Here is a 26,998-nt window from a genome sequence, read left to right on the forward strand (position 1 = left end):
TAACGACTACGACAAAGACTTGCTTATAAACAACCATGTGGAGACAATCGCACTCAGTCGTCACAGTCAAAAGCAGTCTTCACGCATCCGAACACCAAGCATGAATTCTCGATTCCCCACAGACAGATTAAAGCATCCGCTCACTGAAAGGCATGGAGATCTTCCACGGAGACTCAATCTTCCACCGGGCTTTGATACTGAACGAAAATCAGCCTTTTCTACGTCGTCATTGAACCATAGGACTCATGCAACTGAACCACCTTATGCACTCTGCTCCCCGTATCGCACACTTCACCCACCACCTGGTTTTGCATCATGTGGATCTCCAGTTGCTCCCAACGTTCACCTCACACCTCACAAGCTCGCTACGGTCGGGTTAGAGCTGAGGAACTGTGACGATACTCGACCAAGCCACGTCCCTTCCGTACAGATTCATGCGTCAGAACAGCGTCGCTCGGTAGGTGCGCATAGAGACAACCTTTCGCAATCGGAGTCTGACCAAGCCACGCCTGTTACGGCATCACCGTCAAGTCCACACCCACCCGAGAGTCGAAACAACACAGAAAGCTCAGAGGCATCAAGCGTGGAACGTTGCCGGCTGCCACAGGCGTCTGTAATTAACGGCGTTGCAGCAGCCTTTGAAGAGCTCGCACCAACTTCACTGCCCGAAAAGCATAGCACCAGCTACCTAGTGGACACTACATCAAGTTGCCACGAAAATCAACGTCATGCTTCAAAAGGGCTGTCGCTTCAGCAATTTCTGCAGCATCATCAGCAAGGCCTACCCAAGCAAATCGACCAAATTAAGGGGCAGCAACAGGCACTCCGGCAAGGACAACTACAAATATCAGAAGCACAATCGGAAAGACGTTTGAAAGCGAGCCAACTGAAGCGAAGACAACTTCAAGATGCCTCGCTCAAGACTAAGAAACCATCAAATTCAAGACAACTTCACCGAAAGGAACGTCGTCAGAGACGCCTTCAATGTCAGGCATCAAGACTGTGCCTACGAACCAACCATGTGAGACAACATCACAACAAACGACGAAACCGGCACAAAACAACCAAGTTTTCTTCTGAAAGAACACGGCCATCGCCCCATCACCCTCGTTCAACGGATAGAATAAGTAGAAGCACCGCATGTGTAACGGTCACGACAAACGGACGCCGACGACATCCGAGCTGCCGGCGTTACAAAGTGTTCCAATATGATTCACTTGTGACATGTCTAACAACTGTGTTGAGATCAGTGTCCATGTGCAAGGCATGCTTGTGTCCTCCAGAACGCAACAGCCAGCCTCGACCACCAGAGCTCTTCTCAACATCATCGGACTGCTGCACTCTGCCTTGAAGTTTTCTGCAAGTTTACGGAACTACATTGGGGCACGGAACGATTTGTGCATTTTGAGATTTGTCACTTCTAAGCCTCTCCTTGTTTCCTTTTCGTTCTTTGTAACTCACACCTTCTTTCGGGGGGAGGAGGAATCATGTGACGTACGAAGCCATGGTAGGAGAAGCCGAGGATGAAGAAGTGCGCGTGGATGGAATAAAAGTATGGCGTATGAGCCACGGCCCGTCTCTCATTCATAGCGTCACATATATATATATATATATATATATATATATATATATATATATATATATATATATATATATATATATATATATATATATATATATATATTTGAAAAGGAGCTTCAAACACATGTAAGTGAAGATGATATCTAAAACTGATGTGTCAGCGTATGCAGTCTCATCAATGCACGTCACTGCCACGTCACATGCGTTTCGTATAAAAGCAAGCTGCTCAATAAATCGTCGTTCTTGTTTCGTTATCTGCCTTCCGTGTAGTATCTCGACAGCGACGTAACAGTGGCGACGAGCAGACCCGCGCGAACATGAGTGCCGGGCGGCCGCCAGAATTCGGAGGTGCAGATGGTACCTGGCCGACGTATCGTGTTCGTCTGGAGGCTTACTTCGAAGCCAAAAACATCGCAGACGAAACGAAGAAGCGAGCACTCCTGATATCGTCGCTCACGGACAGCGCAGTGGGAATGGTTCAGGGGCGTTGCCACCCGAGGAAGGTCAACGAACTCAGCTACGATGAAGTCGTTGGGCATTTGGAAGAATATTATACTCCGCATGTCAACGAGACCGCTGCAAGCTATGCATTCTTCATGCGAGCACAGAAAGCCGGTGAGTCTGTTCAGGATTTCATTGCCGAAATTAGGCGGCTGGCGGAAAAGTGCAATTTCGGGGCAGCGTTGGAGCGCATGCTGAGAGACCGAATTGTGTGTGGCGTGCACGATGAAGATGTTAGGCGACACTTACTGACGCAACGGAAGCTCACGCTAGAACAGGCAGAATGCTTTGCAATTTCGGCACAAGAAGCCGCTGAGAACGCCCGAATAATGCACTCTACAGAGCAAGGTTCGGTAAATTTTGCACGCCAAAGGAGCCGGACTGGGAAAGCTCGGCCAAAGCCGGATCTGTGCGGCCAATGTGGACGGTGTGGTAACGAAAGACATGCCGAGGATGAATGTAAACACTTGCGTACGGTGTGCCACAGGTGCGGCAAACGAGGCCACCTGAGCCGAATGTGCCAGTCAGCCACATCTATTCACCGACAACAGATGCCACATGTGGATAGACGACGGCAAGGGGCGTACGCAACGGTAGCTGAAGACTGCACAACCTCGGATGATAACGAGGCCTTGTACACCATAGAGGCCGTCCTTCACCAAGAAGCAAGCATCCGCAAAGTTAAACCCATTTACAAAGTCGTCAGCTGGGATAACGTTCCGCTAACAATGCTGGTCGACACCGGATCACCTGTAAGCATCATTTCAGCAGCGGTGTCTCGGAAATACGAAATGAAGTGGCCGCCGTTGCGAAAAACGCAGCTGAAACTGTCCTGTCTGTTGGGTGAACTTCCAGTGCTTGGACAACTATGCATGACGGCCAGATGCGATGGGAAGGATAGGCAAGGCACGGTCGTAGTGGTCGACAGCTTGGGACCGTCGTTATGTGGCAGAGACACGATCAAGGCTTTCAATGAAATCGGAGTGCCCATGCTGACAAACATCGTCGCGAGCGTGCAACCGATCAAGTTCAACGGACCCAACACGGGACTAGAGGCCCTACTCAGCGAATATGCTGACGTCTTTGCTCCTGGTCTCGGATTGTGCAAGGGACCTCCGGTGACATTCCAGTTGAAAGAAAACGTGGTTCCACGGTTTTTCAAGGCCCGGACTGTACCTTACGCCTTGAGGGACAAGATGTCGGATGCGCTGGATCAGCTAGTAGCCCAAGACGTCCTCACGCCTGTGAAAACCGCCGAGTGGGCAACACCAGTCGTACCCGTTCTAAAGAAGGATGGGTCGCTCAGAATTTGCGGAGATTTTCGGATGACGGTCAATGCGGCCACTGCGACGGAGCAGTACCCGTTGCCACGAGTGGAGGACATTTTTGCGAAACTGAATGGCGGGGAAGTTTTCACGACGTTGGACCTGCGCCAGGCCTACAACCAGCTACCATTGGATGAGCACGCTTAGAAGATAGCAGTCTTGAACACTCAAAAAGGTCTTTTCTGTTTTAAACGGCTGCCTTTTGGCGTAAGTTCTGCACCGGCCGTGTTTCAGAGACGGATGGACGCGCTTCTGAGCGATATTCCAGGAGTACAGGTGTATCTGGATGATATTATCGTCGCGGAAAAGCGAAGTGACATGTCACGGCTGCGGAAAGTCCTCCAGAGATTGCGAGAATATGGTCTACGGTTGCACAAGGAAAAATGCAAATTTCGTCAAGGCGAGGTCACCTTTCTCGGCCATCGTATCGACGCTAAAGGACTGCGGCCAAAAGACGAGAACATCAAGGCCGTTCGCGAAGCCCCAGAGCCCACTTCGGTGAGTGAGCTCAAAGCATTTTTAGGTCTTGTGAACTATTACGGCAACTTCTTGCCGAGCCTGGCGACCGTGCTCGCTCCGCTATACGCCCTTCTCGCCAAAGGTGCCAAGTGGCAGTGGAAGCAGGAACACAAAGAATCTTTTCGGAAAGTTAAGGAGGCCATGGAGGACTCCCAGTTTTTGGCCCATTTTGATCCTGATAAGCCGTTGAGGCTGGAGTGTGATGCGTCACCAGAAGGTATCGGAGCCGTTTTGTCTCACCGTGTCAATGGCGTTGATTACCCTATTGGTTTCCGCTCCAGGAAGCTTACAAGGGCAGAATGTAATTACTCGCAGTTGGAAAAAGAGGCCCTGGCACTCGTGTTCGGGGTTGCCCGATTCAAGGACTACTTGTACGGACATGAGTTTGTCCTGGTGACTGACCACAAACCACTTACTGGTTTATTAAATCCAAAAAAAGGCGATACCCCCGATGGCAGCCGCCCGAATTCAGCGTTGGGCCTTGTTTCTCGCTAATTACAGCTATACGGTGCAGTATCGTAAAGGCAGTGACCATTCAAACGCAGATGCCCTCAGCCGATTGCCACTACCTGGTTCAGAGCCACGAGAAGGCCATTCCGACGAACAGGAGTACGTTTTGTTCGCCCAAGCGATGGAGGAAACGGCGATATGCGCCCGAGAGGTGAAAGAAATGACTGATCGAGACACCACTCTCCAGCAGGTCAAAGAATGGATTTTTGCAGGATGGCCGGTGTTTCGATCCCAGAATCACGAGCAGTACCGGCCGTACTTCAACAGAAGGATGGAACTGACCGTAAGTGACAATTTGGTGTACTGGGGTCATCGCATTGTTTTACCCTTTGCGGCAAGAAGACGCTCACTAAGCCTGCTGCATGAAACTCATCCTGGTATGGTTTCCATGAAGAGTATCGCCAGAACGCTATTTTGGTACCCGGGACTAGACTCTGACATTGAACGACTGGTGAAATCATGCTCTGTTTGTGCACAGGCTTCCGCGATGCCACCTGCCCAGGTACCTGCGACATGGCCAGCGACCGGGGAAGGTTGGAGCCGTCTGCACGCTGATTTTGCAGGTCCGGTGGACGGACACATGGTCTTGGTCATCGTAGACTCGGAAACGAAATGGATCGAAGCGGTGCCAATGAAGATTGCCACGTCTGAAACCACGGTCAGAGCCCTGAGGTCAATATTTGCACGGTTTGGGCTTCCAAAAACGTTCGTGTCTGACAATGGACCTCAGTTTGTGAGCGGTTTTTTTCGCGAGTTCTTGGCCCGTAACAAGGTGCAGCAACTAACAACAGCCCCCTATCATCCCCAATCTAATGGGTTAGCCGAGAGAGCGGTGCGCACGCTCAAGGAAGGACTAAAGAAAAATCCGGGCAAGGACTTGATAACGCGGTTGGATCGGTTTTTGTGCAGGTACCGCCAAACACCCGGGCAGGATGGCAAGTCACCGGCTGAACGTTTGCTGGGTTACCAGATTAGGACGAAGATAGACAGCATTAAGCCGAAAGAAAAGTATGCTGATGGTTTGCCAGCAGAAGCTACGAGAAAATTTAATGCAGGAGAACCGGTGTGGATGCGCACTTTTGGAAGAAGTCGAAGGTGGATTCCAGGAGTAGTGCACGACCAAAAAGGTTCCAGGATGGTCACCGTGGATTGTGCTCAAGGACAGCACCGACGGCATCTAGATCAGCTAAGACGTCGAGCTGAATCGGTGGACAGTGACCCCGGCCAGAAAAACAAGCAGGAGCCAGTCGAAGAGACTGGGGAAAAGGTGCAAGACAGTCCGGAAGAAACAGCGGCGGAATCACCACCAACGCTCGTGCGAAGATCGACCCGGCCACGGAAACCACCTGAACGTTATGGCTTTTAAAGGGGGAGAGATGATGTGTCAGCGTATGCAGTCTTATCAATGCACGTCACTGCCACGTCACATGCGTTTCGTATAAAAGCAAGCTGCTCAATAAATCGTCGTTCTTCTTTCGTTATCTGCCTTCCGTGTAGTATCTCGACAGCGACGTAACAAAAACGTGAGGTAAATACATTTTACGGCGCATCTGAGTGGCAAAACAACTGCCCGATTTTTAAATTCGAGGACTACCTATGCAAATGTCCTCACAGATTAACAGGTCTGCTCGCCGAATATGCCGTGTCTATGCTGTCCACAGAAGTCACGCATGGAATGGAACCTTCAGACTAACCCTAGCCATCTGACCTTAATTACATTATTTCTTCATCGACGTAGAGAAAGTTCCCAAACTTTCTTTTGTTTTCCTGCTTTTCCGTTTGTGGTGATTTCACGTCTTTGCATCGTCCGGCCAACCTTCGGTATGGCCTCATCAGTTCCGGCGTTTCCCAGTAATCGATTACCTTCTGCTTGACCGCAAAGCAATGAGAGCTCAAACAAGCTTGATGCCGAAGTATTCGCGAACCAAGAAGACCCGTCTCTTGCTGTTTTCAGCTGAAAAAAGCGACAAAACTTCGCTTTGGCTTTGCGCGTTGCCTATTTGCGCTTGAGATGCCGGGCGCGAACTTCACTTTCTGATGTACGGTGTGCTCCCCGACCAACTTCCCAACCTCACTTTCGAACCTCCCTGCCTCGGGCTAGATTCCGCGTGTCAGTGCGCCAGGACAAGGTTATTTGGATTTCGTAAGGAGTCGTCGCTTTAGGTGCTGTTAGGTTCTTGTGTGAAATGTCTTCGATAACCTCTGTTCAATGTCAATGATAACCTCTGTTTTCGAATCACTTCCTATAATCGCTCATTTACAGGTAGGTCTGTTGTTCAACAAGAGGCTGAAGTGGGGCACTCCGCATGTGCGTGTTTTCATCGACGAAACACACTAGTAGCAATAAAGAAGTGATAAAAAAAGGATGGTCAAGACATTTCTTGTTGTTTATCTTGTCTCGTTTATTTGGGGAACCTAATAAATTTCCATCTGGGTTCTTGCCATTAAAGAAAGTTGTATTTCAGCGGCTATAGAGAAAGGCGAAAAATCCTTGAGTAGGAGGGGGAGGGTTGGTTGTCGCAGGTCTTTAGTATGCGATCGAAGAAAAAAAGATGGATATTTGGGTGACTACATACAAACGAAGCGCGCGTGTGTGTGTGTACTCTCCCTTTTGTCCGTTGTCGTCGTCGCGCCTTACACTTCAAATATGCTGAACCAGCACGCTCAGTCTGCCATTCAAAAAAAAAAAAAATACTTGGAGACCTCCTTTATCCTTGACTGAGGTGCAGGGTAGTGGCGCTCGCACCTCGACGTTCGTGTGTCCCGGTGTACTCCTTGGGTTGACATTGGATTTCGTCCCACTGCTGAAACTCCTCTCAGAGGCCACGTGAAAGGAAGCGTGTGGTTGAGATCCGCTCCGTCAGGTGCCGCAACGATCCCAGCTAGTCGCACGTGCTCCCCCATTCCCACTCCCCTTTCGTATTTCCTCCTCGTCCTTCTCCGAAACCATCTACTCTCTCCAAGAACTCATTCGATTAATATTCATTAATGATCCGGACCATTCATAGGTCCTGATCATAAGTAAACTTATGCTCCGATATCATGTGTACCCAATATGACACCTAATTCAACTAGTCTCTGTCGAAAAATTTCATATGACACGCATGACACATATCCAATAATCTCGTATGATCATACGAGAACACATATGATTCGTATGTGTTCATACGATAATATTGGATACGAGGCATATATGACATATGAAATTTTCGATAGGGGTGCCTTTGATTTCGTACCAGTTTTTCTTTTTACAGGACTTTTTTATGAATATTCGGAAAACTGGAAGCAAGTGCTCGATCGGAAGTGCCTGCAAGAGAAGCAAGACTGTCAATCGTTGCCCGTGCCACCAATGATTTGTAATATTTATAATAAAAGACCCAGCAAAAACATATAAAGGTATACTCCATTCCGCCGCTCTGACTTGGTAGTACTTTGCGCTCGAGAACGGAGGAAAAGTTCAGCGAAATTTATTGAAGAGGCGACATCTGGCCAAATGAGAAGCAGTATGCTAAACCATATGTATGAACGTGGAGCAAAACTATCTATCCGCTTATTCAGCGATTTTGTGTTCGACAAATATGTGGGAGGTTTTGATCCGGCGCGAAGCTTAGCGACCCGACGGCTAGTGAATACGAGCCGAACTTAATTGAAGTGGCGTTCGTGGGCTCTCCCGTTGAAAGGCGTTGACGTTGCAACCCCTGTAGCTCTAGCTTTCACGCCAGGAAGAGTGCAGCGAATTGCCAAAGCGCCGCTCATCTAATACCGCCTCGGACTCTCAGCAAACGCGTTTGCTTACATGCGTCAAATTTGACAGCCATGACGTTCCAACAGCCAACGGTTGGAAAACGCGAACGAGTTTGCGAACGGAGAGTGGTTGCCAAACCACTGTCGTGTAAAATTACACGGTGGTGAACGAAGCTTTGCTTGCAGTCCTGTAGAGTATGTGGTTGGTCCTCAGCGCCGGATATGCATTGTATGGCGTAGTTGTAGCGTCATGATGAGGTAGACGGAAACTCGGTTGGCATCGTTTGCATAATGATGGAGAAAAGCGCTTCTTTGATAGCAATGCAAACAAGCGCTTTATCAGTTCGACTCCGTCAAGATGCTTTGGTCACCGTGCCTCTTTTTTATGAGTTCTGCAACGCATTGAATGAGTTCTATTATTGGTTTCTATGAAGTATCTGAACGGTCGCAAGCGTTTTAGGCGCGACGTTGTGAGAAATATTTGGTTTGATTTTCACGCCAATTAGTAAAGGAAGATTTACTTTTCATTTTCTCGTAATAGTCTATAGACGTCTACAGAATTAGCTACCAAAATGAAAGATTGAAAAATGTACTTAGTACCCTTGACACACGCATTTCACCTTCTTGAAGGCGTAATTTTCTTCTAAAAAAGTACTTGTTTTAAATAAATCAACAGGGTTAGAGCGAAACTACCGAAAGAAGGCGGTACTAGCTGTGTCGCGAAATACGAGCGTGTCCCTCACGCTTAAGCTGCCTTAAAACTTCAGGTTCACCCGGTGCGTTAAAAGGCCATCCGACTGCGAAACGATTGAGGGCATCCATGCATAATAACAAATATTACCTGAAACATATTCTGCAACGTTTATTGCTTAATCATGCACGGGACATTTTCTCGGAGTGTGATATTCAGGCATTAACGATGGCTTGTCTTCGAAACGCAGGGCTCAACAGCCTGGAAGTAGTGAGCTTATCGCTTGATCCTGTGGATGCATACATTTTGCTCATTCCTCTAAGCTTCTAAATATTGTTCCGTTTACTGCCGCTAAAGCTAGCTTCAATGCCTTCTAAAGCTTACGCGGAAGGTGTTTTGACGCTCCTTCTCTTGCTGGCTGATTACGGATTGAATCGTAAACAACTCGAATACCCGTAAAACGGTGCATCTATGACGCAGAGATTTTGTCGATGAAAGACTTCCTCTTCTTGTTTCTTTCGTTTTGTTTCGCGGTGTCGTTACAGAAACTCTCTTTTTGATCTGGATTGCTCAAAAAGAGCGACGTCATGTGCAGTACAGCTCCAAATGCGTTGTTTACTGATTATAATATCCTCGCTGTTCAACTACGAAAGTACGTAATTTATGAAAAGTTTTTATTTCTGAAGCGTATTTTGTTAGTAAGACATACTTATTTGTATAAAATTCTGAAGACGAAGTTAGTTTTGTGACTGTTCATGCTCATGTTACGAGACATCGTGCTGTAAGTATGCCGCTTCATTTCGAGCCTTTATGAGTTTTTTAGTTTTACCGGTACACTTTGCTTATGGCCCTCCGAATAAGGACGTTTAGGAAGGAGTCTATAGAAGGGACGTTACGGCACGCATTCGGTGTACGTGCGGGTGCTCTACGCCAATTATTTTCGTTGGCCCAATTCAGAAAAAAAAAAGCACTCGTGAACTCCATATCCGGACGGTAGCCATCTACGAGTGGCTATGTTTTAACACACCAAGGAACGTCAAATAGGCCTGAGCAAGTACAACTTAGCAAGAAGCATTTGTGATCCGCGTTTGGACCTCTGCACTCACATTCTCTGCAAATATGGTCGAATGTTTTGGACTTTCTCTTTCCTCAACTTCAATTACACTCCGTTTCCCGCCATCGAATCCACAGTTACCAAGAAGACTTCTCAGCCATCACCGACACAAGGCGCAAAGTGCCCTATGAATTATGCATGGCAGCGGTCGGCGACAAGCTTCCGTGTACCTAAAAGCAGTGCTGCGTTGGCGTCTTCGCTAGCAACTGCAGGAAAGTGGTTGCGTGTTGTCACAGCCTTTCTTATTAATTTTTGCTCCAAGCTGTGTTTTTTTTTTGTTTCTCGAGTACAGTGCGATCTAACGGTATAGAAAGTTATGGTGCCGTCTTGCACCACAGAAAGAGTGACTGTAGTGCACCTATAACCTTTCGGCACTCTTTTAAAAACTGTATTTGAGATAAATTTCCACGAAAACATGTTTCTTATAAGTGTTGTTATTCCTATTATGTTTATCAGAGAAATAAGCAAATTTTTACTTATCCACAATAATTTTCGTAATCTGGGACTCCTCTGAAATGCCCTGTCCAACGACGCAGCACGCACCACGCACAGCGATTTTCACACAAAAAGGCGCTTGTGAACAGTGATCTGTTGGTGTCTGTCATTAGAATGCTTTATGGTCGTGAGAGTTGTTGGTTGTGACTGTATACTAGCTCAGAGGGTTTATCTACAAAAGAAAGGCAACTCAGCGTACACCCGTTCCCAGAACTCAACCGGGCAACGAGATAGCATTCGTGCATTATATTTTGGCAGCCTTAATTAGTAACTGACAGGAGAGCTCTAGAACATTTTCGTCCATATACAATGAAGTAGCGTTGCCAGCGAAGCAAGTGCAGAATACAAGCACAAAAACAAACAAAAATTCAACAGATGGTGAATATGATTAAGATTGCTGGGACCCTACCTGCGGACACGCGCGTGTAGATGGGCGTCAGCAACGCCCTTCATCTGCATGCCGTTCATCACTTGCCCTTACACTCGTTCAATATACGCACGTGAGTTTGTTTATTCAATGCCACTTCTTCTTGCTGCTTGAGCGACGCCTGCTTTGCATAGGGCGAGTAGTCGCGGGTGAAGGCATCCTATGCAATCAAGCGACCGGTTTAGCGGCCATGTTTGTTTCGGCACGCCGTTCATTCCGCTCTAATTAATTCTAGGTGATGTAGTAGCAAGTCGAACCGGGTGCCTAAGCTGCGAAGCAGCAAAAGAAGCAGTGAAAACGTATTTTACCAAAGGCACGCTTTGTGTGTTACCTGAAGGGACGCACAGGTATGTCATCGAATCTGACGCTTCTGGCATGCAGTTACTCCAGGGCTGTCTATGCTGCATATTGGGTGTGCTTGTTACGCAGCCCTCGTCTTTATTAACTTTTACTAATGCAGGACGCCGTTGTTTGCTCGAGTCTGCTGCTGCACTGAGAAGAGCCTCATTTGCATACTGCCGTGATTGCACGCTCGTTCATGCGTTGCAAGAAATACTGACGTAAAAAAGACACTGCGTCTGTTTTGTTTGTTTTGTTTCGTCTTGCTGCAGCTTCCTCTACGTGTATACGCCAAAAAGCAAGATACAACACTGGTGCGTACATACAATCAGACTGGTTATCGTTTAAGCTTAGCATGCGCATTTCGTTATTTTTTGCAGGCAGCTCACGCTCGTTACCTTACATTATGGTAGTGTGAAACGGAGTTGGGCTTTTTGTTTGCTTTGAGTGAAACAAAGCTTCGTTATTTGCCAGAGTAATGTATACAAAATGAAGTCTTAACAATGGCACCGGATGTTGTGTTAATCAGCCATTGTTAGTTAGGGGCTGGGCATTTTAATGATAACCAGTCATTGTCTTGATAACCAGCCCTTGTTTAAAACAGAACACATAACTTTCATGTATACGCTTGGTAAACAGCACGAACCTGTGCACTTCACCCACGGTATTTACTTGATCCTTCCAGGCCTAAGTTAATTTTGTTCATGTAAGAAACTGGCCTACTATTTGAGATATGAATTACCGTGAAAGAAAAAAAATTAAAAGATTCTGTGCTCACATTTTTCAATCTAAATTACTTGTTGTTTGAATTGAATAATTGTTTTTTCTACCTTTTCTCCGAATATTTGTTTATACTATTCATTATATATATATATATATATATATATATATATATATATATATATATATATATATATATATATATATATATATATAATTAATTTATCACTCAATGTTATTTCGATAGTATAGCATAGTATTTAATATAAAAAAAACAAATTTTCGGAATGAAACTCAAATATATGCCGCACATATGCGCGGTAAAAGAAGAAGCGGCCTCAGCAAACTGCAGGAAGAGCGCGAGCGCTTTTGTAATTTCTTCATTCACCCGTGACCTCACTTTCTTGACTTACCAGGTCGGCAGCATATACATATCAGATGCTAAATGTGATTTCTAGCAAACGAACAAGCTATTTTTAGGGGGGAAGGACCTTATGGTCTAAGCTTGTTCGTTGTGTTGGGTCTGTGCTCATGGCACAGCACCGTGTAAAATCCCCTAAAAAGGTTTAAAAAGAGACCAAGATCAATCATAATTGGACATAACAATATAAAACACCTAGAAGCCCAAACCCTTTATACTAGTCGGCGACTTCAACGTACACATATGTACCTTAGGAACGAGATTTGTCGTCGACTCTTTCTCACTTTATGTCACTCAATATCACTCAATGGGGCAGCGCTCGGGTAACATACGTAAGATACAAAAAAGGTTGAACAGTAGACTAATATCAATCATAATTGTGACAGACAATATAAAACTCCCAGAAACACGAACCCTTTATACTAGTCGGCGACTGCAACGTAGACATTCTGGACCTTGAGGCATAGCTTCGCCCACATATCATCATTCACTTCGTGGAGATGCGTTCCATACCACACCTTATCTTTCTGCCACAAAATAAACACGAGAAGGACGCTGCGGTGCAAATGCTTGTGTAAGCGCGTTCCAGACCACACATTCTCTTTCTGACATGGATGAAAACGAACGTAAAGCACGGCATGCGGCGGCTCAACGGGAACGCCGACGATAAGCTACTACACCGGAGGCGAGGTCGCGGGAAGCGGCGGAAAAAAAATCGCAGCATATCCACGGAGTGGATGATGATGAGTGGGCGAAGCTGCGGAGGTTCATCGGTAAACCGTGAATCTTCCGTGAATTCTGCCCAGTACATCATCACCGACGTGAGATCGGGCGCGTTTATACTAAAGGTTCGATGAGTTATGACGACTTGCAGTTCACTTTAGTTTTACATGTACGGTGTGAATTTTCATTGTTTAGAAAACCATTGCTTTAGGAAACATCTGGCGTCTTTTCGTTTTGCTTTAGAAACATCTGGCGTTCTTTCGTTTTGCATTTAGAAAACATCTGGCGTCTTTCGTTGGTTTATTTCATCAATCAACGGCGTTTTGAACAAAATTTTTATTGTTTAATCACGCACAGGAGAAATCTCACCAGGCACTACCTTGGAGGTAAACAATGGCTGCTAATGGGAATGAGAGACAGAAGAAGTCGGCTTTTAGCTAACACTTACACTTCTACTTCTACTAACGTTTCCTACTGGAACATGCCAATGGCTGCTAATGGGTAATGAGAGACAGAATAATTCGGCTTTTAGTTAACGCGCACGCTGCGAATTCTTTATTGTTCAACAACGCACAGGAAAAATCTCCCACCGGCACCAGCGTGGAGGTCAAGATCTGGTACTAGCGTTACGACTGGTTACGCACTACTACGAGGGACGAACGGGTGCCACCTTAAGGAGCTTCGCCCCTAAAACGGCAAGAACGACAAGCGGACCCGGAGTTGAGATTCGTGGTTACCGAACGATCCCCAGTGCTTTGCCCACTCATCATCATTCACTTCGTGGATATGCGTGGATTTTGTCTACCACGTGGTTCCTAACCGACCTACAAAATTGATGATTGCAGTTGTAACCACTGGGTCTTAAAGGATTAAATGTAAAAAAAAAAATCGCCGGCGATCACGAGAATGACTAACGCGAATTCTGAACTGAGATGTTTAGGTGTTTTCATTTTGCGATAAATCGAGCAAATGCGCATGCGTGAAGGTGACCAGACATTGCAGACGCTAGCACTGCGTCTCGCTGGCTCTCATGGCGCAAAACTACTCGGGGCAGTGTCTCTTACGCTCTCTTTCGTCCACGTTCGCGCTATCGGTTACGCCGCCGACAACAGCGGCGCCGCTCGACGCATCAACGGGCACCTAGAAGCTGCGCCCTAAAAAAGGCATAAATAGAGATATTTGCTCATGGTTAAAGGCATTCAACTACTGTGAAATGAATGGGAACAAATTAAACAAGGGCACGTAACAAGGAAATGAACTGAAGCAGAATGGTTGAATGTTACACCAAAGAGCAAAAAATAATATGCGTCGGTGCGTCAGCTGCCTTCTTCACTCCGTCGTCCGACTATAGCGGCGATCCGCGATTATATTCGTGAATTGCCTGCATTCTTATATTAAAGACGCATGCTTGGCTCATTCCGCAGCCCTCTTAAGACATAGCGATGCACTCTTTTTTTTATGGCGCTAGCACCAAGAGACGTGCTTTTGAAGGAGGACACCGTAAATATATATATATATATATATATATATATATATATATATATATATACGAAGGTCAGTGTAGCCGTCAGCGGATTCTATAAATTGGAAGCTGTAGACAAAATTAATAGGCAATGCTTTAGGGACAAACGTAGCTCCGCTGTGTGCTTGGTTGTACCTATAAATCCTGCCCTTGCTTTCACGACTTCCTCCTGCCTCATAATATATTCAACCTTCGTTCACTTTGCCTCACACGTATATTTGCATAGCAGGTGCACAAGCATACACACCCCGAATCTATTTTGCAACATTACAGCAGGAGGTGGTACACGAGAGATTAGACAGGTGTTCACAAGTATACATATTAAAATAACTTATTAGAATACTGGCATGCTACTGCAGTCAGTGCCCGGATTGGTTTTTTGAACAGCTACTGATTCGAACCTACAGTACCAGTAAAAATAAAATAGGGAGCAAGAAAGATGCACGCAGGACGATCGCCTATATAAGACGACCGGCGATCGTCCTGGGTGCGTCTTTGTTCGTCCCTGTTTTATTTTCGCTGGTAATAAGCATTTAAGCTAAACCAACTGGCCCATTTTCAGCTTTAGCTGCTGGTTAAATCTGTTCATAAACTACTTATATGTGGAGGGGTACAAACACGTAAAGCATTATTTCAAAAATTTTAATCTCGTTCGCTTAACGAAAAAAAAGTTGATAGTTATTAAGTATAATAAAAGTAACTAATATTTACCTTTAATACGACGTGAAATCGAAAGTAACAAGGCACAAAGCCCGCACATCATCTTATTTACTTTTTGCTACTTTCCTTCGATTGACGTCATCGAGTAAACAGTGGGAACTCATGCTCGTTTTTTTAAAGCAGCGCACTTATCGGAGGACACAGGCAAGCAGCAGTAAAGACGGTCGGATTTCTTCTTATTTTTTCCACGCTCTTCTTTTCTTACCAGTCTGGTCTGTTGCTCCTGAAAGATTACTGTAACAAGGCCTTTATCCTAACTGCTCGTGTACGGCTTATCTGTGTCAGCTGGCTAGGATCCTAATAAGGATAGAAGCTTTCAAGACTGTTTCATCGTCCTTCCTGTTCCCGCGGGAGCTCTTTTAGTGTTGGGCAACGTAACAGTCTCTTAAGTGGAATTTTTAATGCTGTTACTGTCAATCGACATTTATGTTTACGTTACGCTGCGCTCACTGAAAAGGAGTGTTATCGTTGTAATGGCTGTTCTGTAGCTGATACCACGTCATCATAAAGTAGCGCCGCTGTTTCTTTACGGCACCTTCAGATTGCTATCTTTAGAAAGTGGCACTTAAGAGGAACAATATGCTAAGTGCGATAATAAATTTCCTTCTTGCGAAAGCAAGTCGGTTGTTCTTATCTTGAGTGGCAGCTTGGTGAGCCATAAGACGCTATAGAAGGAAATAAAACAAAGACGGTAGCACCATCAGGAGGTTTCCGCGCCAGCTCATTGTGTCGTCACTGATATTGTCACGGGCGAAGATGGCAGAGAATGGCGACGACGAAGTACTGAGGGGAACGCGCTTGTGCTGCGGCAGCGTTGCACGCTTTTGTTGTTAAACATACCCTGTGTATATATTTTCTATATACGCTGTCGACTTGACGTGCATATAATCCCCTATCATGAAAGTAACTTTATTGCTTGCTCGAGGTAATTGTTACTCAAATATTTAAACCGCGCAATGATTAAAGTGGTATTGTGTCAAAAAAAGGAAGAAAACCGCAGTATCTTTGACAGTCGCAGTTACTGAACCTAATGCTGCTGCTGATATTTCGGAACCTAAAAAAATTCCATTAATTTCGTCCTTTTTTCCTCGTCAATAATTAGCCCTTTGCTAGCGAATAGCATGCAAATAAAAATTGGACAGAAAAGTTAAGTGTCTAAAGTAATTTTTTTCTTTCGTAGAGACAACCCGCTTTTAGGAAGTTATGTTTCTGTATGTGCATCTCTGAGAAAAAAGAAAACACGATGTTAATTACGTCAGGTCGGTGGGCCCAGGCACATCACGTGAATGCAATGCGTTATAAGCAGAGCCGTGGGCAACATGAGAACGAACACCGAATTTCCGTTTAATCAAGGATAACTTGTAGTCTACCACTGCGAATGTCTCGTACTCAATTGCAATAGATACCTCTCCACTTGAGCGTTTAGTGTTATTAAGACTTTTACGCTTGCCAATACGATTTATCCGACATTAGCTTTAAAAGGTAATTTCAACGCTTCCTCTCAAATTGCTAATGTCTGTACTTCCTGTACAGTGTGTGGAGACCGTCTTGATAAATATTTCTGCTTTGAAGATCACGCTCTTTGAATTCTAATGTTGGTATTGATTTCGTGCCCCTTGTTAAGGCATTCTTCACATAAGGGAGTTAACAAGCAGTCCATGTTTTGAGCTTGTAATATATGCCTTGTAATATCATGGCCCATTTCTACTTCGTTGGTGCTCACATTTCTTCCTCTTCGTTAAGCTAAAACAAAAATTCAAATAAAATGGTGTATTCCAGGAAAAAAATTTTGTTTCTACACTTTATATATTTATTTAAAAAGTCCTTACAGGCCTTGTCAATGGCATTGGGTAAGGGGGGCATCACAGTAATAAATGACCATGCATAATGAATGCATATTATCATACTGACCAGAGAGAGAGAGAGAAAACTTTTATTTGTGAAGGCATCAGGTTGAAAGCATACACATAACTTCATGAACACATCAGAATATTACCTAGCAATAATTGTAGGGACAAAAAGAACAAAGGAAGTAGTTCAATATATTACACAAAAATACAATTACAGAAAAAAACAACAGATACATTTTGTACACGTGTAGGCAGTGCAACGTAAATTAGATCAGAACGCGAGAATGAGTAAAAAGAAATAACGAATTATTAAACAAAAGAGCTAACAAAACACAAATAACGAGAAAAAATGCAATATGCATTTTGTCAAGGTTACGCAGTGGAAAGTAAAATGATGAATTGACGAAATATATCAATTTTCTTCCTTGTAAATTTCCACGTTTTCACTTACTGAAAAACGTTTACACGTGTTTTCAGTAAGTGAACGCTCTAACTCTGCGCAACACGAAAACCAAACAAGAAGACAGAGCACTATTTTTTCCATACAATAAACCATTCTTTCAAGCGGCTGTGTAGGGCGTCGGTTCGACGAGACGAGCTGCCACTGACGGAAAGTTGCGTCCTCGCCCAATTTCTGTTCAGTTATGTTCTGTTGCATTTTTGCTAGCTTGCTGTGGAAAGGTTGGTATTTATATTGCTCGCCAACTTCACTTCCATAACTTTTGCAGAGCAAAAAAACAATAGTGACCCAAGAAAAAAATGAAAAAAAGAACATATAGCAAACTGAAAGAAATACCGAAAATAACATGACAATGAACAGTTCGCTTGCAGAAGCTTACTTTGCAATATAACACACGCACACATCTCTTTAGAAGTTATAGCCATAGTATACAAAATAACAGAACACTTCTTATATAACTACACATAGCTGTTCATCACAAGCGATTATCCATTCTAGTGACCCCTAAGATGTCTATTGTCTCGCTCCTTGTCTTGACAATTTTATAATATCATTTAAATATTTTAATTGTTATTTAGCAACACAAGCCATCCTCTGCATTAAGCGTTGGCTTTTGATTAAAAATATTTTGATGTGGCCTCGAAATATAACTGGTTTCAGAACCTGTCACATACACAGAGTATTGTCGTCACTTCTTGTTCTCTTAATTTAAATTTTCATTGCTTTTTTACTTCGTTCATTTCGCCCAAAGTTACGGGTCGGATGTAGACAGCCTAAAAAATTACAGCATATTCACGGGGTGAATGATGATGAGTGGGGCGAAGCTCCGGAGGACATCATCGGTAAACCGTGAATACGAGTAATTCGCCCCACTAAAGTAAACACGTGAGAAATGTTAAACATCAAACTTTTATTGTTGGTTTCCGTGGTCCCTTCATTATCACCGCTTTGTGATAATGAAGGGCATTGTGTGTCCAATGGCAGGTGCCATATATGACATCCTTCATATTTTCATACCATCACATCTTTTCATCATATTTCATCATACAATAAGTATATTTTTATAACATCTCGCATCTCGCATCGGCTGCTCAACAGTCACCTGTGAAGCGCCGGCAGTGGCCATTTCTCCTGATGTAGGGCTTGGCTGGAGAAGTTCCAGAGGGATGGCCTCGGGACTAAGGCCTCGCAGTCAGCGACTGTAGCGGTGGACAGGAGTATCCACTGCAGGAACGGGTTGCGGGATCGGACTGGCAGAACCGCTTCGTGAAGGGGTGGCGAGCATCAGGCGTTGAAGTCCGAAGAACCGAAAACCCGAGCTCCGTATTCCTCAGAGAAATCGTGGTTGCTGCTCGAGCTTCCCACTTCGTCGTCCTCAGTTATCTAGCCGGCCTTGAGCCGTGTTTTCATCATATACAAGTACCGCCATCTAGCGGGCACTCCACGAACTAAACGAGAGGTGGCTACTACATACATCGGGGACGCACGACCCAAGGCTTAAGGAGCTTCGCCCCTAAAATAACATTCTGGCTAGTGGCAGTTCTGGTTTTTGTAAGCTTTCTGAAGACCCGTCTCTCACATCTGCCGACAATGAGTTTCGTTTGACACAACCGAAGGAGTTGGAAAACGTGTATTCAATTCAAATGGCGCAGAATGCAAAGACTTTTGTTACAGCCACAAAGACCCAAACCAAGAAAACAAGTACGAAAGGACGATCAGAAGTTTCTGATATTGCAAAAACGGGGAGTGCTTTGATTGAATCCGGGTCAATGTTTTGAACCGCCCTCTCTGAAATGATTGTGTAACCTAATCTTTATTCATGGTAACCACGGGACACGCAAAAAAATTTAATAGCGCGTCGGCAACGAATCTTGCAAGGAGCTTTGCCCGCGCTGTATCTGCAATCTTTTTTTCGTTCGCTGCATACGTTTTCTGAGATTAGATTCCTGTTTAAACAATAGTAAGTGAGGGCTCTTTCGCAGTCCCGGACGTGGAGAGAAACAAGAAGAAAACTCAGCTTTCGTTTCGGCTGAGTTAAACCTCGTTTGATGTTTCGAGTGCTTTCGAGTCGCAGCCTTTTACCGCCATTTCGACGCGAGAAAAATTTGGAATCATCTCGTGCTATACAGTTCTTAACCGCCATTTCCTCGGATCCGCCGTTTACTGTATGGTCAAAAGTGCCCCTGTCTTGAAGACCACACCATTGTCAGGTCAAATGCTGTCAGCGCACCTTTCTCCTGTCAGATGGTCTCAAACATAAGCATATATAACCTATCGGTGCCTTAGAAACTACCATGATCAATTTTTTTAAAGTTTTCTTCAACTGACCTACAGTCAGCATGCAAAATTTCGTAGTTGCTTTACTTGTCCTATCATTTGCAAAATTTGACGTACCACAGCGCATCTCCACCAATTTTTCCATGTCGCGGAAACTAAACCCGAATGAAAACAAACAACAAACAAAACATCTCCAGGCGACCCTAATCCTTACCTTAGTTGTCTGTAGCGGCACTTACACCACCGCACCTCGGCGTTCCTGTGCCCAGATGCATTCCTCGCGTTACGTTTCTACTTCGCGCGCTGCCTGAGCAGGTCTCAGAGGCCATGCAAAATAGAGAGCGTGGTTGAGATCTGCTCCGCCCAGCCGCGACTGTCGCATTTTCACGACGGAGTTGAGATGCTAGATGTCCGTTTACTGTACGATTTCAGGGCACGTTAAAGAATCCCGGGTGGTTGAAATTATCCGGAGTGCCTCTCATTGCGTAATTCGCTTTGGCATGTCGGACCCCATAGACGAACCAACCAAACAAAAAGTTTATAGCAAGGCCACGCAAGTCATGCACTTTAAGGCTTGGCAAATAGCATTGCATGAATATTGGTAATAAATGCTTTAGTAAAATAGAAGAAAATGGAAGTGACGAAATCAATACTGTCGACACTATTCTTAGTGAAGTAAGCCAGACATTGTAAAGTTATGTGAGTAGAAATTCTAACCAGATCTATAGTTTTCATTGCACTTATGACAATATCACGCAGGAATACGTCTCTCTTGCGCAAAGTCCAGTGTATATTGTTTTTATTTGTGCATCATGATGTGCGCATGCAATAATGATAGAATGTTTGCAATTCTATCTTTTCCTGCAAATTTTTATTTTATTTTTGCATAGGCATTCAATATTGCAAGTGCACTTTTACTTTTCTGTATGTTTTCTGACGCCAATTTTCCATCTACGTCATCTCTTCCGTTTATGTTTTCAGTGATTGTGTGCGAACTGTTGTTTCACGTGGGAGGATCCCCTCAGGCGTTAATGCCTTTTTACCCCCTTTCCTATCTGTTACTTTTTTACACTCGAATAACACTCAATTCAATTAATTTATTTGTCTCCTTGATACACAATTTTTAGAATTCTATGGCTTGGACGTAGCAAGACACGAATTTACACTATATAAAAATAGTGTGGTTCGGTGAACTGTCCATACCATGTGCGCTTCGGGCGCACTAGGTCTCCATGGCTGACCCTTACACTACACATTTTATTTTTCCTTTCTTCGCGTCAAAGCGCAGTCTCTCTCAGCTCCTAAGCCGACCTGATGCACTCACGCGTCTGCGACCAATCGATCGGTTTCCGCCTCGGTCCGAGCCCCCAAGAAGAACGCGACTTCCTCAAAGGGTGGATGTGGCAGCAACCACTCCACTGGCCATAGCAATCCTATATGCCCTCTGGCTACTAAAGCTTCCTTACTCCTGGAACCAATACACCCGTCACGCGTGGAGTGGTCAGCGGTTCTGTATAGTTGGATGTCCTCTGAGAACCGTGCCACCTCAGCTTTTCCTAACGCCCAGAGCATATTATCCTTGGACGTACCCAACAATACCTTTCTTCGATCCCGCAAAATAAAAGAAGCTATTGACCCTGCGATGTGGTTCTGACTTTATGGAGCTTTCCGTCACGACTGTATGAAAAGCAGTAATACTGCGATACAGGGGATGGGGGAGGGGGGTGGGGGCGGAGGGGGGTGGAGGGGAATGGAGACGCAATCAGGTCCATAGATATGAGCCCACGTGAATAAAATCCAAGTGGCCAAAGTTATTCCTACAGAACCACAACACGCAGTCACCATTCGGTCTATATCCATGTGCGTTCCTCCTGTATAGGTACATACATTTCTATTAATTGTTACCCTGTTGATGACGTAAATGCACTCATTCTCGCCTGATTAGATACATTTATCTCCTTGTCTTTTATTGTCCATTTGTTGCTCTCAGCAGTTTAGAGCACCGTAGTAATTAGGTGCTATTGCATTTCTTCACAGAAAGTTCCTGCCCTCAAGGTTTTCTTGTTTTCCCAACCTAATTCCTAATGTAAAATCATATCACGTCATCAAAGATGTAACGCATTTTTTGCCTTGCCCTGCTAGATGTCACGAATCAACTACAACAAGATAGTAAGGGCTTCATAGAAGGGCTGAAGAATGTACAATGGGTTAGTTTATTTTTTAGCTTAGCAGGTAAGGCGTGCGCTGCTAAGCTCGAGCGCCTGGGATCATTTCCCGACCTCGGCGGCCAGAGGCGTAGCCAGAAACTTTTTTTTTTGGTGGGTGTGTGTATTTGTGTGTTTAAGAAGGGGGCGAGGGTCGACTGCCCTTCGTGTATGGTCGTACTGTGTGAAAAAGAACCCGATGTAGTCGCACTTATTCCGGATTCGCTCACAACAGCATGCCTCCTAATAATCTCCTCATTGTGCCGCGTAAAAGGCAATAATTTCTTGTTAAATATTTCAATCAATTTGAATTTCCTGAGAGTCGTCAGTTCTTCGCACTACACCAAATAGATCTTAGGTCTGTTTGGCTGATTTCTCCTATAATTGGGGATGCGAAATGTGTACTTAATTTTCGCTATCTTATATCTGGTTCGCGCCTTCACAAAGCCTCATTTTGTTCAATAAGTTTGGTATTTTTTCATCTTTTTTTAAAAATAAAATCACAATTAAGTGATGTTTTGTGAGATTGACATCGGTGACAAAGCATGTCTTCGATTAAGCGGACTCTGCCATTTGGTACAGGATGAATTTTCTTCAATGGACCGTCCGGTTTTCATCAGACGCGAAGGAAAAGCTGCGCATTTCATTTCATACCCTTTATTTTCAGGTAAGGAGTATGGTCTAACTTTCAGCTTATTCAGGACACGCTATTGCAATGACAGTATCAAGAACATCCCGGCACGAAACTTCCGCATGTTTGTTATCGCAGTGAAATGTTTTCCTTTTTATTCTTTTTTTTCTGTATCACGCATTGTCTTTTTGTATGTCAGTGCTTACTGGCCGGACGGCCCCGTTGTTCTCCGGACGCAGCCCCATTTATACACGTTACGAAGCCCTGGCTTTCGCTTTGTGTTCTCTTGCAGTCGTCTTGTTTCGTTTTTTTTTTCTTTGAGGTGCACGACGTTTGTTTCTTCCTGCCTTCAAAGATAAGCTGCCCAGGCCCTCCTGTGTAATCTTGGCCGCTAAAGATACATATCCTTCATCTTTTTCATTATCTGCTGCTTCCTTTCTTAATGTACCAACACCTGTTCTCTCTGCTGGCAATGGGTGTTTGGCCTTGTTAAGCCTAATGCCTTAATTTCTTGGCGTATTACAGTGTTATTGAAGCGTAAAATTGGCTTAGTACGGTCCCTATCACTTCTGCAGGAGATTAGCATAACCTTATCATCATCATCATCATCATCATCATCATCATTAATTTTGAATTGGTATACACGACAGGGAAACGTAATCTCCCGTTTATCGGCAGCTATCCTTCCCTTGAGCTTGGTGATAACATGTTCTGGTTGTGCTGTTCGCTCCAGTCTGATGGCGGCATCTGTGACCTCGTTCTCAATGGCAGAACTAAGTGCACACCTGGTCACCGCGGCGGGTTCAAATCGAGCTGCCACAGACTATCGACTGAGTAAGGTCAGCCGTAACATCAGGGATTTTATTAAGCGCATGGTAGACATTGTGGCCTGAGTCATTAGCAATTTTGTTTATTTTCGCAAATACTAGCCATCTATGTCTATAACACGGTTAGACGCTCTTTTGATTTCGTTGGGTTAATGTCACCCTCTGCAGAAATAACAACATCGTAGCGAAGTCGAGTTTTGTTGCTAAGAGCACTGCCCTTCGATTCCTTCGATCAAACCACTTGGTTTGTGATTCCTCATTGGGAAACTGGATACACCTAATTGAATGTCGCATTACTTATATTCAAGACGGAGGAGTCACCCAGAGGAAGTGAAAAAGGGATTAACAATGGGACGCTTTATTGAGAAAACCGCTATAAAGCGATCCTGCGTTACGCTGCCACGACAATGGCAATGGGGCATTGTGAGTCGTGATCTCCCCAACTGTTTTATACGACACACACACACACACACACACACACACACACACACACACACACACACACACACACACACACACACACACACACACACACACACACACACACACACACACACACACACACACACACACACACACACACTTTTGTCCTTGCGACACTGTTACGCACAGACGGCTGACTAGTTATGCGGTTTTCACTTTGCCATAGCGTGCCAGTGATGTAATGCGCAAACATCAAGAGATAGAGAGAAAGAGAAATAGACGAAAAGGAAAAGGCAGGCTGGTTAACCTGGTACTAGTAACCGGTTTGCTACACTGCACAGGGGTGGGGAAATAAGGTTGACGTTTGCAGAAGACGAAAGCCCTGCCTGTTTCGCACAAAAGAGGCCTTAGTCTGCTGCGTGCAGCCTTAATTAGGCTGAGTCTGTACAAATTATTTAACTCTGTGTGATGAATCGAACGAAAATGTGTAAACGACGACGAAGGTGCAGCGCCGGACGCGTGCGATATGGAGCCAGCTCTGCGCGTGAGGCCATCCAATCAGCTGATCACATATGGGGGACTATGGAGGTTGTGTGCCACGATTGGATCATGTGTGGAGGATGCGTGGCTAAGTGCTTGGTGAATGGGGACGAGCCGAAGCAGCGGCAGACGCAAGAAAGCGGGCTGAAGCATTGGACGCCGGCGATCCAGGTTCCAGCCAGGGAACGCGGCCTTCCGTGCTGCTTCCGTCCAACCACCACCTGAGGCGGCGTTGCCAGCTAGAGTACTACGTCTAGGAGCGTGGCGTCGCCTGCTGTTCTACCCCTTGCCGCAAAAGGAAGAATTATGGCGCTGTGGGCATTTAACAACTCTACTTGCAGTAGGCATACTATGATTGTTTGAAACGGCCAATGCTATGCGCACAGTCGTTAGTTTCATTACGGCACGGTTGAGGCATGCACCGATAAGCGAAGCTAGGCTAGTAGTTGAGAAGGCGATGCGTACGGGGCCCGATTACGCTATCGCGTGCTACTTTTGGAGGCGAAGCTCAAGTGTCCTCCAAGCTTTTGTATGTTACTGCTGCTACATCTGACTTTGAATGAGCCATGAATGAATTTACGTGTAATTCCATGAATAGTGTCGCAAAACTGGCCACCGGACTGCAAGTATTCGAAGTTGTTTCACAGAGGATATTCCAACGAGCACACACTCACCTGAAAGGCTCGCTGCTATTGTACTGAGAGTCGGTGCATGGTGACGCGACGTATAGAGATGTTTCCAGGCAACTACACTGAAGTGTACATTAGAGAAATAATTCTTGCTGTAGAAACTTTTTAAATGAACAGCTAGGTACATATTTGGTTAAGCACTAGTAAAAGTTACTGTTTTCATTATTAGGATCTTTCTCATTTGTTTGGCATAAGACGGAGGTAGAGTAGTGTGTTAATTAAACCTGAAGCGTCGCCCTTGGATAATTTTATATTTTGTGAAGGCAAACTGCAGAATGTTGAAATCTGCAGAGTCACTTACAATGCACTCAGTATGAATAAGCCTTTGGTAATAAATATCGATAGTAAATAAGTAGAGTTGATTTAAAGCCATGCACGATTTTTTGTAAACCACATCTTTAGCGCGTTTAGTGGTGCTGCAGTCACAGCAGTCCTTAATTCGTGGTGCTATCTTCGCACTGCCAAAAAATCCAAGCATATTCACGAAGTGCCTGATGCAGAGTGGGGCAAAGTTCGGATTGTTCGGTAACCGTGAATCTCCCGTGACATTGCCCACTCTTCATCATGTAAATGGGTGACAACACGTGTGTAGAGTTTATACATTTTATTGGTCATAATTCCTATGTCGTGTTGAGTTCTGGATTACGTTTTCCTTGCATTATCACCGCTTTACGATCCGTGAAATGTAGAGCCAATGGTTCTTCAATCGCATTTAACCTGAAGTTGGCAAAGACATGGTCTATGCACCTCCCCCTGATGGTTGTTGGCTGTTTACAGTCATACGAAATGCATCGTTGAGCGTATCGAGACGTCATATACTGCACAAGCCAGTCGTTGTCGGTTATGTCAACGTTAAAGTCACCGACTAGCCCAAAGGGGTTATTGTTGTACTTTGTTTCATAATCGCTCATTGCTAGATCGATGTACATTTCTACGTTGGCTCGGGAGAGATTCGGAACCAGGTATACTGTGATGACGACGGTTCCGTTGGATAGTTTTATTGCAGCGTGTTCTCCGTTGCGAGAGGGCGTGTACCGCTGCGCCGTCTCGTGTGCTTTTTTCTGCAGCGCCCTCCTAAACTTTTTAACGCGATAGCGTTAAAGAGCTCGTATCGCAGAAGTTCCACCGCCGGCGTCGGCGTCGGTGCCTTTGGTTGTGAGCGAAAAATTATCTTGTCCGTGACCGAAAAATCCACGCCTCTGCTTGGAACTGCACTGAAAGTAACTTTCATGTTTCCCGAAAATACGCGTCCTGTATACAGGTGTCACAGTACGAGATGTAATATCGCAGTAATATTGCGTGGTACAAGCGCACTTGCCATCGGGCGTCACACCACGTCAATATCATAACGACTTGGTGGTTTAAAGACAGCCACCCATTACAAAAGGCACACACATAACTGCGCGTATTCCCTTAAGACCACGTAGTGGCTGCATCGCAACTTCGAAAAAGTTCCTCTCGCATAATTGCTCCTGCCTTAAAGCATGCTACCCATTACATAAGGCACACACCTTAGTGCGCGCATTCTCTTAAACACTCGTAGTGTTCGAAGTGCGCATTAGGGGCAGGATATCGCTATCGTGTTCAACTCTTAAAGGCGAAGCTTAAGTGTCCCCCAATTTTGTTTTCGCAGATGTTTTTTTTTTTATTAAATTTCGATTCTTCTTCGGTTTTCGGTGTACTCTCTCATGTATTTCTCTCAGAGATGTGTTTTGTTTTTCGTTTTTCGATGCGCCCTCTCATGT

General features: G+C 44.9%; 2 protein-coding genes across 2 annotated transcripts; both read left to right on the top strand.

Moving 5' to 3' along the window:
- The first annotated feature begins 1,898 nt into the window (after positions 1–1,898).
- On the top strand, positions 1,899–3,554 carry LOC119375085 (uncharacterized protein K02A2.6-like). The gene has a single exon (XM_037645280.1). The coding sequence runs from the start codon at positions 1,899–1,901 to the stop codon at positions 3,552–3,554; it is 1,656 nt and encodes a 551-aa protein (XP_037501208.1).
- Positions 3,555–3,725: 171 nt separating this feature from the next.
- Positions 3,726–5,802, top strand: LOC119375086 (uncharacterized protein K02A2.6-like). Its single transcript, XM_037645281.1, has 2 exons — positions 3,726–4,319; positions 4,915–5,802. The coding sequence occupies exons 1-2, from the start codon at positions 3,726–3,728 to the stop codon at positions 5,800–5,802; spliced, it is 1,482 nt and encodes a 493-aa protein (XP_037501209.1).
- The last annotated feature ends 21,196 nt before the right edge of the window (positions 5,803–26,998 follow it).

The sequence above is a fragment of the Rhipicephalus sanguineus genome, chromosome 11, assembly GCF_013339695.2.
Source record: "Rhipicephalus sanguineus isolate Rsan-2018 chromosome 11, BIME_Rsan_1.4, whole genome shotgun sequence".
In the NCBI taxonomy this organism is placed as follows: domain Eukaryota; kingdom Metazoa; phylum Arthropoda; class Arachnida; order Ixodida; family Ixodidae; genus Rhipicephalus; species Rhipicephalus sanguineus.

Excerpts from the sequence above, each read along its gene's own strand:
- LOC119375085 (XM_037645280.1), top strand. The coding sequence starts at position 1,899 with ATGAGTGCCGGGCGGCCGCCAGAATTCGGAGGTGCAGATGGTACCTGG.
- LOC119375086 (XM_037645281.1), top strand. The coding sequence starts at position 3,726 with ATGTCACGGCTGCGGAAAGTCCTCCAGAGATTGCGAGAATATGGTCTA. Across the intron at positions 4,320-4,914 it reads ACGGACATGAGTTTGTCCTG|GCTTCCGCGATGCCACCTGC; the intron begins GTGACTGACCAC and ends GTTTGTGCACAG.